At 31.7% G+C, this 19,459-nt stretch overlaps 1 protein-coding gene across 1 annotated transcript; it reads right to left on the reverse strand.

Moving 5' to 3' along the window:
* Positions 1-677: 677 nt before the first annotated feature.
* On the reverse strand, positions 678-12,057 carry LOC133196908 (uncharacterized). Its single transcript, XM_061332756.1, has 2 exons — positions 11,835-12,057; positions 678-1,161 (listed from the first exon to the last, which is right to left on the reverse strand). The coding sequence occupies exons 1-2, from the start codon at positions 12,055-12,057 to the stop codon at positions 704-706; spliced, it is 681 nt and encodes a 226-aa protein (XP_061188740.1). The 3' UTR covers positions 678-703.
* Positions 12,058-19,459: the final 7,402 nt, after the last annotated feature.

Genomic DNA, 19,459 nt, shown 5'->3' on the forward strand with positions numbered 1-19,459 from the left:
CATAAATTAAGTACCAAATATCATTTTATATATATATATATATATATATATATATATATATATATATATATATATATATATATATATATATATATATATATATATATATATATATATATACATGTATATATATATATATATGTGTGTGTGTGTGAGGGTGTGTGTGTGTGTGTGTGTGTGTGTGTGTGTGTAAGGGTGTGCGTGTGTGTGTGTGAGTGTGTGTGTGTGTGTGTGTGTGTGTGTGTATGTATGTATTTTTATTTCTATATTAAACAAAGTCCTTTTATATTCATAATGAAAATTCCATACCATCTCTCTGAACATCAGCATATTCATATAATTTAAGATTTATCCAGGCGAATACAGGATATTTCTTGGAAGGGGAAGGTCACATAGTCGTAATAATTATCAAATTAAAAAAACAATCAATCAAAAAGAAGCGTTTTATAAAGTGGGGATGGGGGTTCGAAACAGTATTATCACATTGATAAGCTGCTTGTCTTCGTACTTCTTAATGTCAACTTTTTAAAAAGGAGTCTAAGTATCTTTAATTTTCTATTTTTAGATTTTTATCAAACATTTTATTTGAAACATTGACATGCTAATAAATGTTACATCTGTTTCTTATTTTTTAACTTGAATTACAATTAAGAAAATATTTCAATTATTTCCATTTATTTCTTTGTCGATTAAACTTTCCTAGTTAGTCGCTAGATGCCAGCTCGTAGGGCCCGTATTCTTTTCCCCGTGGAGCACTGCAACATTCATCAACTGGCATGAGGTCAAACCGCCTTTGTGAAGAGTGATGCAAAAGGGAGTTACTATAATCATTTCTCCACGGGTCTTCATACAGTCTTTGAGTTGAGCTGATTTGCGTTTGTACACTTTCTTTATCCAAATAGAAATTATTGTCGTTCGATTCTTGTACTCTAGCCACATTTCCCTTCCCTTCATACATTAAGTCATATGGATTAAAATCTTCAGAAGATCCTTTTCCATCACTAGAATGTACAGGGCCGTAGTTTACCCTCAGTGTTAATGTACTGTAACAAGGATCTTCGAAGGTCCCGTAGAGTGGATCTCCAGTCGTATCTTCTCTACTTTGAGTGTTGCTTTCTCTGTTTCCTTCTTCAGTAATGTATATCGCATTATGAACTCCGTCTTTTTTAATAAAAAGAAATGAAATTTTATTGTTAGATATGAAGTAGCAAGTAAATTTCTTTGTCCTTTTTCATCTTTTTGATTCCGGCTCAAAATTAAACAAATTGAAGAAGACCTTTTTTGTCATTCACAAATTTAAATTTTGATCTTAAATTTGGTTACGGGTGAATTTTAAAAAAATGACCACCAAACTGAATTTTTTGGAAAAATTCAACTACTTATAACATATGTTTCACTTGTATCATCATATTGCACATGCATTCTAGTTTAAAATCCTGACGTGGCAATAGAAAAGACAATTGGATAAAAAAAAAATTCAGAATTTTTATTAGTAAAATTTCTTTTGAAAAAAGAAAATATCATTACACCTTAAAAGACTTTCTAAAATACATAATCACAAGAAATTATAGTTTTTTATGCTTCAAAATGGTAAAATGGGTTTAAATGATTAAATCTAGACCTTGATTGAGTATCTTCTCTTGTATATGTGACAAAAAATTGGCTTTTTGATTGTTATTTTACATTATTTTTTTCAATTTCGGTTTGAAAAGTTTTAATATGAAAAAAATATGTAGCAATGAAATTCCCGAAAATTCACTTTTTTGTCCATCCAAGTCAATTTTTTAAATCTAAGCCAAAAAAAGATTTTTTATATACGAGTTCTCTTACAAAAAATATTAGATTTTGAAGTGACCCTGTGTTACATTATTGTGTTGCACTCCTGACATCTGATATGTATTTTATTTAACATTGTTTTAAAAATTATAACACCCAATAATCCATTCTTAATTTGTAAATCAATTTGGCGTTTTGATATTTTTCATCGTTTACGGCAGGTTTTTCATATTTTGAAGACCTTAAAGCATGATTATTTGCAAAGTGTAATATATATAAATTGTATTTATAAATATATGTGAAATGATGAAAACTATTCCCTGAACTGACTGTAAAATTTCTGTAATTTGTTGATAGACATAATGTTTTGAACGTCAAATTGTATCAAACATTTTTTTCAACTTATTTTTTAGTAAAGATAGTAAAAAAGCATTGATAATTATAAAGCAGTTTTGTTGCACTCCTGACTGCAGTAAAATTTAAAATTAAAACCATAGAACATAAAAATTCATAAAGTGTTGGCAACATCAAGTGATAATAAAATTGCAATATTTATAGTCCAATACTTCATAATTAAAAAAGATGAAAGTATTTAAAATTCGCATTTTTTCTGGAATTATTCCCTATTCATGTCAAAAAACTTACTTAAATGTACATTTAGAAGATAAAATATATTTTATAGCATATTTTCCTTTAGAGAACAAACACAGTAACCCAACAGAAAAATTCTACTCATCATTGTTTTCTTTATTTTTATTCTTATTGGATGATTTATAATTCTAACATATTTGCTGCACTCCTGACCAAATGCAAAGGGGCCTTTAAAGAAGAATTGTGAAGTGAAAATTACATAAGAACTTGTTCTGTTGATTCAGTGAAGTTGAGGAGGAATTACTTGAATTTTATGACAATTTTTTAGTGTGTTCATTTTTAACGTTCATTAAAAAGATCACAAAAAAAGATAAAAACACATCTGAGTTGATAAAATTGAAAAAGGGAGGATTTTAATTATAAAACTGTCAATAATTTAGTACTAAATTATACAAAAATATCATTATTAATTAATGAATACTTCTAAGCATGAATAGAAGTGTTTTCGTCACACAACTTGAATCTTTAAAAAAAATGTGTTGCACTCCTGACTATAGAAATATATATCTGAAGCACAGACAGATCCTGTAATTGATAAATCTATTTGATAAAAATGTTCTTTGTGTCTTTATTTTCCAAAATAAAAATCAGAAAATCATATAATGATAATAGTTTTTTCATGCTTGGGAGCAAAACATCAAATGTTGCACTCCTGACATTATTGGGTATGCACATATACTTGACTCTCATTAATGCTGCTTGTGATTTATATAACATTTTTAAGTTTTAAAATGTATATCAGTTATTGTTTTACACTTCGAAAATTCTTTTTTGTCTTAATTTTCTTTCAGAATATTACAATTGATGTTTTTTGTGGAAACACTACATTTTTTCTGTTGCACTCCTGACATGGTATAACATTTTTTTAAACATCAGCCATGACCACAACTTAATTAAACAAGAGTTGCTACAGTCCACACTTACAGTGCAGGGAACTAATTTTGTTACATAAACCAGCATCAGCATAAGCATTAGTAGCATCAGGATCGAGCTAGCATCAGCATCAGCATTTAAAAAACAGCATTACCAGGATCAGCATCAGCAAGCAAAGGATAAAACCAGCATTGACCTACATAAAATCAGCATTATCCTACTAGCATCAGAAAATCAATGAGTTTTAATTCAGTACAAAATTAAAAAAGAAAAAAAGAATATTGGTTAAAGTATTCACATTATTGATACATAGTGAGATATTATGATCAAATAATTGTAAAAGGCACTTTTATTGCTTTAAACGGCAATGCTGAAATTCATTATCTACTTCCGGTAGCATGATGCTACTTCCGGTAGCATTGACCTAATTATAAAACAGCATCAGGATAAGGATTACTAGCATTAAATCAGCAAGCAAAGGAAGCATTCAAATCAGCAAGCAAAGGAAGCATTCAAATCAGCATCGATGCTGTAACAAAATTAGTTTCCTGCACTGTAAAGCTCTATACTTTGAATACTATCAGGAGAGTCTTTATTTTCAACATAATGCATTATTATTTATTTCACAGATCTTCAAAAAATATTGAAATTTCAAAATGTCACAAAAAAGATGTTGCACTCCTGACAATTTTAGCATCATTTTTGGGCATTACTTTCTTGTTAATTGAAATATCAACGAGATATTTGGCAGGTATTTAGACACTGTCTAAAGACATATGCAGAGACATAGAAATCTATTTTCATTGCCTGTATTTTTAGTGTGGGATGATAAATATGCGTTTGGTCATTGTTTTTAATTCACCCTTATGTACTTAATTACCTTACGTATTTACTTAGAATAATAAGAGTAAATTAATTTATGTTTTAAATTAATTTCACTTCAGATGAACAATTTTCAATTCAACCAATAGTACGTTAATCGTACACTTTAGGATTCACTATGTGTACACATGTAACATGCATAAAGCTCCGACAACAAAATTCTTTAACTTCCTTTCATTTATTTCAGAGAATACAATTGCAAGCTGCAATCTTTTGTAAGTTAACCGACATGTCTTCTCTGGAGGACAAAACTCTCCTTTCCGGTTCTTCGTTAAATGCTGATTTATATCTTCGAAGATATTAGAAGCTCGTGTATGGAAGTCAAGTTAGACTCAAACATTTAAATAAAAATGATAAGTTTGTGAACATTTGATTATTACCAAATAATTATTCTTTGTATTAAAGTAATATTAGGAGAAAACGTGTCATTATGCTTATGTCTGCAATGTTTATATTGTGTTTTTTTTAATATAAATTCAAAATAGAAATCAGGATGAAAACTGATGATAAAATAACAGAGATTTGACGGAAAACCAATTATCAATTACTGCTCTTGTTAAATATTCATTCCAAGCTTTATTTCCTTGAAATCTTAAGTTTGTTCTAAGAACATAGATATCACTGCAAAGTTCTTTGAAGGACTTTAAAAAATGCAATGGACCCATAACGTGGAATTTAATCATATTGCAGAATGTTTTGTATTATTTCAAAGTGAAATATTAATTCCTTAAGGGGTTTTAATCACGTATCTAAATTTCTTAAAAATGAAACACTACAATATGATATTCTTGAAACATATAATTATCGATAAATTATTAAATAATCGTAAAAACGGTCGTAATTAGGCAATAAAACGCCCGTAACATAGGGTCCTCTGAAGTACAAATCTCCACTCATTAGATAAGGGTCACATGGTACTGAAACTTTATAGTGTCAGTGGCCAATTAGAACTCGTAAAGCTTATCATAAGAAAACATATGTCGAATAGATTTTAACGTATAATAAGTAGACTACACAATTTCTCGGAAGAAATTTTGACATCGACGATATTCCTTTGACTATGGACGGTCTATCTTTATTTATGAACGTCTACTAAAGAGAAATAACCAAGGAAACATGCCGACAAGAGAGAGGAAAGCAAAGACGAAGACGTTGACAACTTGGGACTTCGACTGAATAGAACGAATTTCTAAAGTATGATTTCGTAAATATTTATAGAAATGAAAATTTTAAATTTTCTTTCTTCGTTTTTTAATTAATTACATATAAATACATGTAAATCCTGTATATTTTCTATCTGTTCCAACAGTGAATATCATGTACTAGAAATGAAACTTCTTTAACAGTTCAATGGCGTCGTACGCCTTTACAAATTTCAGAATGATCGGGCATAAACGGTTGTTCTGATTGATTGATTGTTATTTGTTTTACGTCCCGTGCGAGAATTTTCACTTATATAGAGACGTCACCATATACCGGTGAAGGGCTTCAAATTTGGACCTTTACTCGGGACTCAGGGTCATTGAGCAGTGAGGGTTTTTATTGTGCCAACGCCTACCGTGACATTGGGTCTCGGTTTTAAGATCTCATCCGAAAGAACCGCAACTTTCACTTCAAAGTGCCAAGCGCTTGGCGAAGGAACAGTTGCTACCTATTTTTTATCGACTTAGGTCAGCCGTGGCCGTGATTTGAACACACGACCTTCCGATCACGGAGCGAGCGCTCTACCGAATGAGCTACCGTGACGGTCGGTTGTTTTGAATGGAGACAAAGCCCTCGCAATTGCAGAAAAAGGCTCCCCTTTCACCTCCCGACCAAGTCCAGGGCATGTAAAAAACAATCTTCCTAAAACCTTTCTTGTGCACATTTCTGCATCCAAGTGCCTCAAAGTATACTTTACTAGCTGTCAATTATCCTATAATCTTTTACCGTTTTGTAAACACAATGACCAGGATTGAAACCCGTGACGTCAGAACATCGGCTATCAAAATATTAGGGATGTCAATAATTCATATTCGAATATTCAATAAAAGTATTCGAATATATTCGAATATTCGATAAAATAAATAAATCTGTTTTATTTTAAATATGCATCATCCTACTCTCATGAAAGGTTTAGCGTAGGTATGCTTATATTGGAAGTAAAATTGTATGAAGACTTTTGTAGGTGTAAAATAAGAAATTCCATGTGATATTTGTCAATGTTTGAAATAAATAATTGATTTAAATGTAGAAAAGTATAATTTTAACAAATGAAACGTATATTTATGGTAGCTCCAACTGAGGAATCAGTCGACTTACAAAAGGCAAGATAGTCGTAATGGTATACTGTTCCGATTTCAATACGTGTAATAAATTACAATTATCTGCCTGAAAAGAGATACGATTATAATCTTTGATACAATGTAAATAAATATTTCCATAGACAATTTTCCTATGAAATTAACTAATTTCCCGATAATGAATATAAAATTCAGGATTATGCACAACCTGAGATAATCAAGTAATTTACACATTTATTCTGAAATTAAGCCCTTTACAATATTAATTACAGATTAATTCTATCGGGCATTCATTCAATGATCAATTAATTTTATTTTGATAAGTATACTCTTCTAGACATTCCTAGATTTTATTTGCTGTCCTCGATTCTAGATCCGATAGTATCTAACTAATAAAAAATATGAAAGTACGTTTTGTATTATACATAAAGCATTATTGTACAATTCTTTAACACCTTACTCAAAACAAAACACATGTAATTTAGTTGATTTATAAGATAAGAAAGTAGTGAAAGAAATCAGGCGATCGAAATTGATCGCTAGTAAATTAAACGGGTATAATTCCAGCACTGTTCTAATCAAAATTTATTAATCACAGTACTTCTTCTTATGAAAAACGTCTGAAAACACCGAATATTCGAATCTTAAATTCATATTCGAATATCAACTCATCGAATGAATATTCGAATGTTCGAATATTCGTTGCCTTCCCTACAAAACATACATATTGAGAAATTCAAACTTTGAATCGCTGAAACATTGAAAATATTAATTTTCTAGGAAAGAATTTTAAATGGATGATTTAATAGCATGCAAACTTTGTCATATTAAAAAAATAGAGACATCATAAAAATAGTCTAATATACGTCTGAAAATATTAACTTCGTTTGTTGTTTAGTACCATTTTAACTAAAACGTGAAATATCACTGGAATTTGGTTAAGAAATAAAATTAGAGATATAAAGGAAGGTCCCTATTCCTGAATGGGCCCTTGAAATCCCTGAAATGATTATCTTTTTTTCAAAATATTTTTCATTCGGAATGTTAACTTTTTCATACTGTAACTGAATTTTCATGCTTTTACTCTTAACGATCCACATCATTTCCAAAATTTTACATTGAAGATAAAGGAAAAAATTCAAAATGCATTTAAACTGGAAGTTCTACAGGGAATTTAAGAGCTAGTTATTTCATAGTTTACCTGCAAGGAACATAGGATAAAATGTAATTTTAATACATATATTAGTTTACCTTGCAAATCTTGTTTCTTTTCGGAACAACATCTTCTACAAGATAATAATACAAACACAGTAAGAAGAGTGCGGTCTTATTTGGTTTCTCTAGGAGTTCAAAAACTTAAAAAAGTTAATTTTACCTGTAAACTATTCCAAAAGAGAAGAGTAAGTAGACAGATATCAAAAATGGTAATACAACAAGGAACACAGTTCTCATTGTCTTATACACTCCATGGTCACTACTGACTGGAACTTCATCTTGTTGATAATAGAGAACAAAAGACAGAGTTGTGTTTAGTTGCAGCTTGCTATTTAATGAATATGCATATACTTGTTGAAATTTTTCAATTAATCATATAGTTCCAAAGTACATTTAAACCCACGTCTCTTACCACTGAAACAGCTGCTAAATATGCTCACAAAATTACCTTAGGCTGTAAAATATTAAAGGTGCTTGGACACAGACTTGAAGTTAATATTTGCTCAAGTTTTCGGTATAATATAATGACTTATATGTTGTTATAGCATTTCACATGGAAATAAAATAAGAAAAATTATTTTATCTGGAAATTATTGAAATTACAAATTTCGGGACGCGTTTGATTGATGCATCCTAGCACTTTCATAAAGCAAACTTTATCCTTAATACTTAAGAAAATTAAAATTTTTGTTGTGTATTAATGGAATATATTCAAATTATAATCCAGAAAATTCAGAGTAGAAATGTAAGAAAGCAAAACCAACTCACCAATATTGTCAGTCCGTGCTCAGTGATGAGTGCAGAGTTTAACAAATTGAACATACCCGGTGAAACATAAACATTAACAATAACAGAGCTCGTACATATGTTTACAAAACCAGTTTACGTTTCACAGGTGGGTTCAATTTGTTAAACTCAGCACACATCACTGAGCACGGACTGACAATACTGGTGAGTTGGTTTTGCTTTCTCACATTTCTACTCTTTATTTTCTGGATTATAGTTTAATATTTTTCATTAATGCACAACAAAATTTCTACTTTTCTTAAGTATTAAGGATGAAGTTTACTTTGTGAAAGTGCATAAATGTGTCAATGAAACGTGTCCCGAAATTTGTAGTTTCAATAATTTCCAGATAAAATATTTTTTTTAATTTTATTTCCATGTGAAATGCTATAAAAACATATATGTCATGATATTATACCGAAATTTAAAAAAAAAAATATTAACTTCGAATCTGTGTCCAAGCACCTTTAAATACTCATACGGTGTATCACGAACATACATATTCAAACAAGGATTATTTGATGCTTTTAAATCATCACTTCTAAATGAAAAATGAAGAGAATGAACAGTGGTTAGGTTCAAAAGTCCATTGGAAGAGCATAAACTCTGAGTGAACCTCCAATAAACATCAGAGCTGGGATCGGGTACCACGGAGGATTAAGCATCCCTTTCGACCGGCCACACCCGCCGTGCCCTCCTTCAACACTCCATATTAAAAATTATTGATTCTTTTTAGACTCTTAAAAGATCATCAACAAAGTTATTTTGAGTAGGATTAAAATTTGTCTACGTGCGTGCTAGTTCCTATAAGGATTTTATTTTGAAGAGAAAAAAAATCCCCTCACTTGTATACGAGATATTGTCTTCAAACAAGAGGCAGCGTTCACGGTAGCTCAGTCGGTAGAGCGCTCGCTTCGTGATCAGGAGGTCGTGAGTTCGAATTTCGGCCGCGACTGACCTTAGTCGATAAAAAATGGGTAGCAACTGTTCCTTCGTCATGCGCTCGGCACTTTGAAGTGAAAGTTGCAGGTGCTTCGGATGAAACCTTAAAAATCGAGGCCCCGTGTCTCGGCAGGCGTTGGGACTTTAAAGATCCCTCACTGCTCAATAGCCCTGGGTGCCGAGTAAAGGTCCAAATTTGGAGCCCTTCACCAGTATATGGTGACGTCTCTATATGTGTGAAAAATTCTCGAATGGGACATAAAACAACATACAATCAATCAATCAAACAAGAGGTCATAGGGCTTTAACGGTCACCTGAGTATAATACAACAATTTAGAGGATCCACAGAGTTTAAAATATACTGATAGATGAAACTTTGTTGGCCAAAAGCAAGAAAAATAGGATGATCAAGTTCATTGAAATAAGTCAAGTAATCAGTAACAACTCGTACATTAAGTTCTATTCTGTCCATTTATCACTATCACCATGCAGACTATTAACAAACTATTAGTGCTTCTGTTCTATGTTTAACTCCATATTAAAACCTCTCATATTAGCCTCTCTTGGTCTTATAAGAACATCTAATATGATAAGTTATTTTGTCTCATTTTTATTTATTTACAAGTCTACCTGATCGTTAAAACTATAAAAGTGTTTTATGTTCCATTGATTGTCTAAATACCTTGCCGAGTTGACGAAGCTTGTTTTTTGACCTGACAGGCAGAACCAGTAACACAGTGTTGAATTGAAAAAATGTCATTTAATCAAAAATGACGAATATAAAACTTGTACAAATAATGGGGGTCAGAAAAGACTAGAAAACATAGACAAACAAAGAGTATCTTCAATAAGTATTATGCAATCTGACCCCCAACAAACATAACATAAAATTACATGAGAATCAACTTCTCAATTACCTACAAAACACAACCTGCCTGTCCACCAAAAAAGGTGGGTTATCTAAAAAAATAAAGGCTAGAAATCCAAGTGTTTTTATGATATTAACATTTGCCAATGAGTTTCCTTGAGTGACAATAGTAAAGAAATTAAGATTCAATTTTCAATGACATGAAGTTGGTCATGTGATAAGACTTTCTTGAATATGGAAAGCAAAACGGCGAGACATCGGGAGGGTTTAGATTGTGACGTCATATGACGTCGTTACTTGAATTTCCATAACGGAGTCTAAAATGGGATTTTTATTTTTTTGTAATACAAAAATATAAATATAACAATTAAAATATCATTTTTAGAGTTTCATTGGGATATGACATGAAGTTGTTTCGTGATCAAATCTACTATAACGCCCTTCAGGCCAGAGGCCATGAAACTCACAATTCTGGAAGAAGCACCCTTGCTCATCATAACTACATGTATACACTTAGATTCTTTGCTTTATAACATAAGCAGAAGAGAAGTTTTTGAAAGAAATTATGCTTTTTACTATAAAATCAATAGAGCCCACCCACCCATCCATTTCATAATTTTACAAGAGGCATCCTTGCTTATCATAACCATGCACTTAGTTTGTTTAAATAATACCCAGAAGCAGAGAAGATGATTTTGAAAGAATAAATGCATTTTCACTGTATAATCAATAGAGCCCCGCCCCAACACCAGGCCTCGACCCAGGGGTCACAATATGAATTTTATACATACCAATTTTGCTGAACCAGATGCGCATTTCGACAAATTATATCTCTTCAGTGATACTCATACCAAAACGTTGGAAATCCGAAATATTTAAATAAGAAAAACTGACAAAAGGGGTATGCCAAAGACTGGCACCAAATACGTCGAAGGATCAGAACTATGCATGAGGGAGATAATCCTTAATTTTGAATTAATTTCTAAATCATACCACAGCAATTAAATATATATAGGTATTTTTAAGCTAGTACCGAAGTACTTAGCTACTGGGCTGTAGAGGCTCTTTTGGACTAACAGTCCACCAGCAGAGGGTTTTTGAGTATTTTTGTTAGGGATATATTGACTTTTCTCATCATTCGTTCATTATACATGTAATTTGTAAAGCATTAATTATAATCATCTGTTTCATCAGTACTGTCTCCTATTATTCAAAGTGTTATTTTCTGTTAAAGATAAGCAACGCCAATCTCATATTCCATAATACTATGTTGCAAAACCATTCTGACAAATTTGACATATAGTCAACCACATGATGGCAGTACTTAATTTACTTCAATGGCATTTAATTTCACACTTCCGACCATAATAGTTAAAAATTAAGGGTTTTCTTTGCATGATCACGGAATGTTATATTTAATAAAAAGGACCAAATTGTTAAATAATCAAAAATGTCACTTTAACTCTAAAAATATAACTTTTTGAATTATCAAAGAGAGTTTTCGGTAACATTAATTTTTCTTACCATTCGTTCATTGTAAGAAGTTAAAATATATTACCAATATCGATTCCAGTAGTGCTGACTGCTAAGTTGATCGTATTTTCTGTTGAAGATAAACATTGTCCCATGAAAAGTATCTGCTTAGTCTCATTTATGCTAATATCACGTTCTATTTTGGTAACATTATGGAACATCGTTGCGTTTCCAAAACTTTCTGACAGATTTGACACACAGCCACATACGTGGTGACAGTACTCATAGTTGTTACACTTGCATTCCATCCCACATTTCCGACCATAATAGTTGGTGGGACATGTTGAGTCGCAATTACTCCCCCAAAATCCATGTTTGCACTCTATTAGTCAACATCGATATTTCACAGAATTGGAAAGAAATAGAAATAAAATTAAAACATTTTAAAGGCACATAAAAAGCATTTATATTTTAGAATCCGTTTAGAAAAAAGATTTGTTTTATTTTAACATCATAGCGTAAACTCAGTTTTGTGAATAATTTGATCGATGAAGAATCTCTAAACATGTTTGTACCATACCAACACACATGTTATCTCTTTCTTCATAGCCAGGGCAACAGAAAGTTACATTCCCTCTATAAATGGAGACAACAAAAATGCATAATGAATGAAAATTAGAGGTAATTGTTCGGAATGATCCATTGTTGAATTTACATGTAATTACCTCTCAGTTATATTTGAACATATGTGTTTCCCAATCAATGCATATGCTGAATCAATAAAGTAGGGCGGAATCAGCAAAAAGTCCATTAATATGAAAAATCCATTAATTATCATTATCACTTTTGGTACATCGTCAGACTCATATGGAAATTTTCACTCAATATGGAAACTCTATGTTTTATCATGAATAAATCCAATACACTGCGGAAGTTGATTCATAAGATAACATTAAATCGCGAACATGTGACAGGAATAACAACAAAGCATAAAACGATCACGTGTTGATTGATAAAAATATGCAGATTATGTTCAGGTACAAAAAAAATATGTTCATACAGAATTGTATATAGTAGTAGTAGTAAAAGAGGCCTAAGGACCTTAACGGTAACCTGATTATAATAAAACAATTTAGAGGATCCATAGAAGTATTAAATAAACTGATAGATGGGGCATCCTTACCCAAAAGCAAGAGAAAAAGGATGACCATGATAAAAAAAATAATTAGTCCAGTGGTCAGTAACAACTCATAAAGTAATTAAGTTCTACTTGTCCCCATTTATCACCATCACCATGCAGACTATTACATGTAACAAACCAATAATGTTTCTGTACTTTTTTTTAACCCAACGTAATTACCTCTCTTGGTCCTTGAAAAACATCTAAAAAGTAAAGTTATTTTTGTCTCACTATTAATTATCTATTATTTACAAGTGTACCTGATCATTAAAACTATGAAAGTTTTTTTGTATTATACAAATAAAATTCTGTCATATATATACGAGGCTTGTCCGGTAAAATCGTGGACAAAGCGTTTTTCTCGAAAAATAATAGGCACACTTAGCTGAAATTTTCAGCAAATGTTTATTCATCATATTTAAGTGCATCTTAATATTTTTGATAAAATAAAGACAAAAATAAAGATTTTATTATGCTTGAATGTTCACAGGGTACGGTCCTACGGCGCACGATCAAAAAACCAGGGTTTCTTTAGCGAATACACGAGTATTATTTCGAAATAAAAGTATTAAATAGATAAGACTGGGGTAAAATTTATCCTATTTTTAATCCATTATCTATTATTTCGTCTTTTGTAAAATATCAAGGACTTTGCTTAATTTTTGGCGGTTTCCCAAGCATTTGAAATTGGATAGTGGTAAACGCAACACACGAAAATGGCGACGTTTGGTGACGTTACGGCGCACTGGAGAGCAGTTCAGTTTGATTTAGATATAGGAATGACGCCCCAAGAAACTTTAAATGACAACAGAAGAAGAAATATATAAAAATATCACTAGATCTTTAATATACAAGTGAAATTGGAGATTTCTAAGCGGAAGCTTTTGATCGGGTCCCCGGGTTTTTGTGATTTGAACATATTTTATTGTAATAATACATACAAAAGGATTGGATACAAGTTCTTTCAACTTAATAAATCCTCTCCTTATTATACAAACAATGAATACAATCAGATTGTCATAATAAATAAATTGAGATAATTTACGAAAATTTATGTCCCCGGGTAGAACGAAACATACGAACAAATAGCTTCTGGCAAGAGCAGAAGACGCTGTCACTGTAGATCGTCGATATAAGATAGCCTATTTAGTTGAATAATAGTGAGAGTGCTGTCCATAACTTACTAAAAAACCTTCAGAAGGTCCCATGTGTGTGCGAGATTGGTTCCTCGACTGTTTATGGAGGAATAAAGAGGAAATCAAGTTTGTGCATCAATGAAATCCCCGAATTTAAGTGGGGCTTATCCAACTTTAATTTAGCAAAGAGGAAACGTGACGCTGCTTTAGACACTTTGACGTTATCATCCGTGCTCCGTAAGGCGATACCACACATACCATTAAGTCTCATATTTTGTTTATTTGAGCAGATATCTATTTGAAATTTGCTATATATATTGATGAAAAATGTACTAAAAAGTAGTGAAAGTTTTAGAACGCAGTGATGATTATTTTTCAATCTAGACAACTTGTCCACGATTTTACCGGACAACCCTCGTAATTCTCTTATTTTATTAACCTTCAAAATACATTATTTACAGTGATTAATTATCAAATAAAATAACAAAGAGGAATGACTTCTCTTAGTATAATACAAATTAATAGATTCCTGGTCAGCATCAGAACATTTGTCCAAATCTGGTAAAAAAAATATCATTGCTTATCAAAAATTAAAATTTATACTCTGCTTGCCTCCCAGATGCCTAGTAGCAGAGAAGATTTTCAAGAAATAATGCATTTTCACTATAGATTCAACAGAGTCCCAACCTAACACCAGAATCTATGATCCATGGCTATGAAATTTACAAATTTGCACTTAGTCGACGACTTTCAAAAAATTAAAGAATTAACACATTTTCACTATATTATCAATAGAGCCCTAACCCAAAACACACACACACACACACGCACACCAGAAACACTGACCCTAGCACCACATAATTTCAAAATTTTGAAAAAGGCACCCTTGCTCATCATAACTACGCACTTATTTAATTTGTTTAATACTCAGGAGCAGATAAGAAATAATGCACTTTCACTCTATGATCCATATAGCCTCGCCCTGGCAACAGAAACCCTGACCCTAGGGTCACGAATTTCACCATTTTGGTAGAGGACTCAATGCTTATTACAATCATGTCAACATTTTGACTGCTTGATATCCAGTAGTAAAGAAAATTTTTAAAGATTTCACTATTTTTGATGGTTTTAGTCTCAACACTCAGGCCCCAGGTGGCATGGACATTGAAATTCACAATTTGTTCCCTTAACCAAAAGATACTTTATTCCAAAATTGGTTGAAATTGGTTCGAAGAAGAAGCTGAAAATGTTCAAATGTTAACGGATGGTGACTTAATAATTGTCCTGATAAGATTTGTTGACATTGTGTGATACCTTCTTCCATATGTTTTCCGCCGAAATATTGCTGACTCAGTGTTCAGGAATAATCATTCAATACATTATGTGTTTTTGTCTCCCAGCTTATTCGAAACTCAGGAGTACGTTCAACTTTTAAACCGAGGCAGACTACTGACAGATAAGTTGATGTTACCGAGATTTCGACAACCTCGTTCAAAGTCAGCATTTCGTAAATGCTATGGTCGTTATAATGACCTTGTTAGAAAATGTAACCTATCATAAGATCGTATTTTGTTTGACATATTTTATACCAATTGTTAGGCCTTCGTTTTTATATTAAATTTGCCCACGGAATATTCCCTCTGCCTGATCAACACATTGGGCTCACTGCGGGTGTGACCGGTCCACAGGGAATGCCTACTTCTCCTAGGTACCTCATCCACCTCTGGAATTTCTCGGGTCCGTGTTTTATATCCTATTCACCGATTTGTATTGTTTGTAAGTTTTTAAAGGCTTATTATTGTTCGTTATCTTCACCTTTTTCATAGTAGAATGACAAAGAAAAATTTCCTTTGAATTTACATTGAAAGTCTTAAGTGACAAATATTTGTTTCTCAAAGTATTGTAATAAATGTATTACATGTACTTACAGCAGAAATTAAATTCAGAACAAGTTTTTGTGTACAATTTCTTGGATATATATCATAAGAACGGAAGTCCGCTGAGGCCAGATCAGAGAAAAATTTTTTAATTGCGTTTAAATGCAATAATTCTTGCGATTAATCGCAATAATCATTGCGTTTAAACGCTAAGCATTGCGTTTAATCGCAAAGGTCATTGCATTTAAACGAAAAGCACTTTGTGTTTAATCGCAAAAGATTGTGTTTAAACGCAATCTTTTGCGTTTAAACGCAATACTTTTGCGATTAAACGCAATACTTTTACGATTAAACGCAATACTTTTGCGTTTAATTGCAATACTTTCTACGTTTAATTGCAGTAATTTTTGCGTTTAATCGCAATAAGTTTTGCGTTTAATCGCAATAATTTTTGCGTTTAAATGCAATACTTTTGCGATTAAATGCAATGTTTTTTTGCGTTTTAACGCAATACTTTTGCGATTAAACGCAATAATCATTCGAGTTTAAACGCAATAATCGTAATGTTTAAAGATAATCATTGTATCGACTACAATGGACCAACACATATTGATATCTTTTTATTTCTTTCTCTTTTTCACTTATTAGGAAATTGTGCAGTGTTTTGCTTTATAGAATCAGATTCCTCCGAGCAAACGCTCTCTAAAAGGATAAATTGCTGATATGAATTCAAGGAGGAAAAAAAAGTCTGGCTGTATAGATTTCTATATTCTTCACGAAGTTTAGGTCAGTTGCTTACAAACACAAATCATATTTTCATTTTTTGTTGTTTTTTCAACTTTGAAACTTTGAAACAATGCATACTGTATTGTTTAGCTTTATAGAATCAGATAAAGCTAAACAATACAGTATGCGTTGGTCCATTGTACTCTGCAAAGTTTGATAGAAATGATTTCCATTAAACATAAAGATAATTGCGTTTAAATGCAAAAAATTATTGCGTTTAGTCGCAGAAATTTTGCGCTTAAACGCAAAAATTATTGCGTTTAATCGCAAAAGTATTGCATTTAAACGCAAAAATATCATTGCGTTTAAACGCAAAAGGTATTGCGTTTAAACGCAAAAAATTGCGTTTAATCGCAATCTTTTGAGATTAAACGCAAAGTGCTTTGAGTTTAAACGCAATAAAAATTATTTCTTTCTCTGATCTGGCTTCAACGGGCTTCTGTACATAAGCTATCCTACAATGTATTTCACTTTTGTAACTATGCTTGCAGCTAAATATTTGAATAAGTAAATATATGAAATGAAAGATTTTTTTTGTTCCTCCGCTTTCCTATGACCTAGCCACTTGTACTACATTTTAATTTTTTAAAGATTTGCTCTTTTTATCGGACTCTCTGCTTATGTTACCTTTGTCTATTCTTGCGTTGTGATGTCAAGATCACCAAATTCCTATTTAGGGTGTGAATGAAGAAAATGTTACTGATCACTCAGAGGCTGGACCTAATGAAACACTGAATGACATAGGAAATTCGGATTACAGCACTCTCAGTTTAATTGTGAACAGAGAAAATCTTACAACTTGGAATTCGTCTCAAAGCACGACGGCTGGTGATAACCCTTATGGCTTCCAAATCAGTGGAAGAATATTTGAAGAAGAGCCTGTGCTGTCAAATATGTAAGACTGGTTAAAATCTACACAGGAAGTCTTCAATGACTCAATGACTGTGTTTACATCGAAGAGAGCTTGTATATTAAAAATGTGCGATTTAGTTGATATTAGGAAAAAAACAATTTGACTTGATGACCACAACTGAACAAGAGAAAATACATGCTGGAAACGACAATAAGGCCGTACTCCTCAGTACGCACTAGAGAACATAGATTGAGCAATGTCTCAATAGAAATAAAATGGGTTTTGTTTTGTTTTGTTTTTGTTTTTGTTTTTTTTGCTAATTGGAGCATACATTCGCGCCACAGAGAGTTTTAAAAGCTTCACCTGTGTTGGCACAAGGCTGAATGTTGAAAGCTACTCATTTACTGTCGCTGTTTTGTGTCCGTTACAAATTTGTTTGAGTGCATGCGATGGAAATGTTTCCTTCCACTTATCATAAATTTACTTTCATGCACTTCATTTTAAAGTTGTTTTCGAACTATTTCTCACATTTGTAAGAGTGGGTCTACTATTTTTCCGCAATATGCAGCATTACACATACTAAAAGTAATTAAGACTTACACAAGTATTACAATATATATTGTACATTTCATAAAACTATACTCAATTTTACAAAATATCTAGACATTGAATTTAGCGAATCGTGAAATGTTTACTATTGTAATGTGTCAACTTCAATAGATACATAAGGAAGAGAGAAAAACCAATTATATGTCAATTATCCAACTTCTCTATTTACGATTAAAGCTGAAAAAAGTGTGTCTGGTGGCGCTTATATTTTATTATATGATTTATTTCATATTGAATATAGTCAAGTTTCACGATCAACGTTTTTCACTAAGATTGCAGTTAGAAATATGAATAGTCCTTAAGTAATTGAACTACAAAAAATAATAATAATAATATAATAAAATATGACATACACGTAATACACCATATATATATATATATATATATATATATATATATATATATATATATATATATATATATATATATATATATAGATGGATGGATGTACACAATATGATATTGAAAAGCTAGAAAAAGTCCAACTTACTGCCGCACGAATCATTACAGGTCTCCCCATTTTTTTTTCTAGTGAATCGCTCTATTCAGAAACGGGATGGGAACCTCTTGTAGAGAGAAGGAAGAAAGCTAAATTAACTACAATGTTTGAAATACATAATAACACTGTCCCTGATTACTTAAATGAGATTTTTCCAAATACTCGAGGGAACATTTCATCATACAATACTCGTAACACAGAAAACTACACAATTCCGAAATGTAGACTTGAAATCTTTAAAAAAAATCCTTTGTCCCAGACGTAATTAACAACTGGAATTCTCTCAGTCTGGGAGTGAGGGAATTAAAGTCCATCAATCAATTTAAGAAAAGTATTTGTACACCATCCTCTAAACCTCCCTCTTATTTTTCAGATGGAAAACGTTTTTGGAATATAATTCACACTAAACTAAGACATAATTGTATCTTAAATAGCGACTTGTATCGGAGAAATAGAATTTCTTCCCCCAAATGTACTTGCGGTCAAACTGAAGACATTTATCATTTTTTCTTTGTATGCAAGAAATATGAACGTCCAAGAAATGACTTAATAAACACTATTCTTCAACTTAACCAGCAAAATATAATAGATACTCATTTTTTATTGTGTGGAAACGAATCTTTGTCTACCGATGTAAGTATTCAAATTTTCTGTAGTGTCCAGAAATTTATTCGAGAATCAGATAGATTCTAATTCAAAACAGTGTCTTTGATTTCAATATATATATGCAGAATGAAAATTTTAAATGTTTTAGCAAATATGAAAGCCTT

Source organism: Saccostrea echinata, unplaced genomic scaffold, assembly GCF_033153115.1.
Source record: "Saccostrea echinata isolate AGI-Se365-2 ecotype Australia unplaced genomic scaffold, CSIRO_AGI_Sech_v1 ptg000030l, whole genome shotgun sequence".
NCBI classification, from domain to species: Eukaryota; Metazoa; Mollusca; class Bivalvia; order Ostreida; family Ostreidae; genus Saccostrea; species Saccostrea echinata.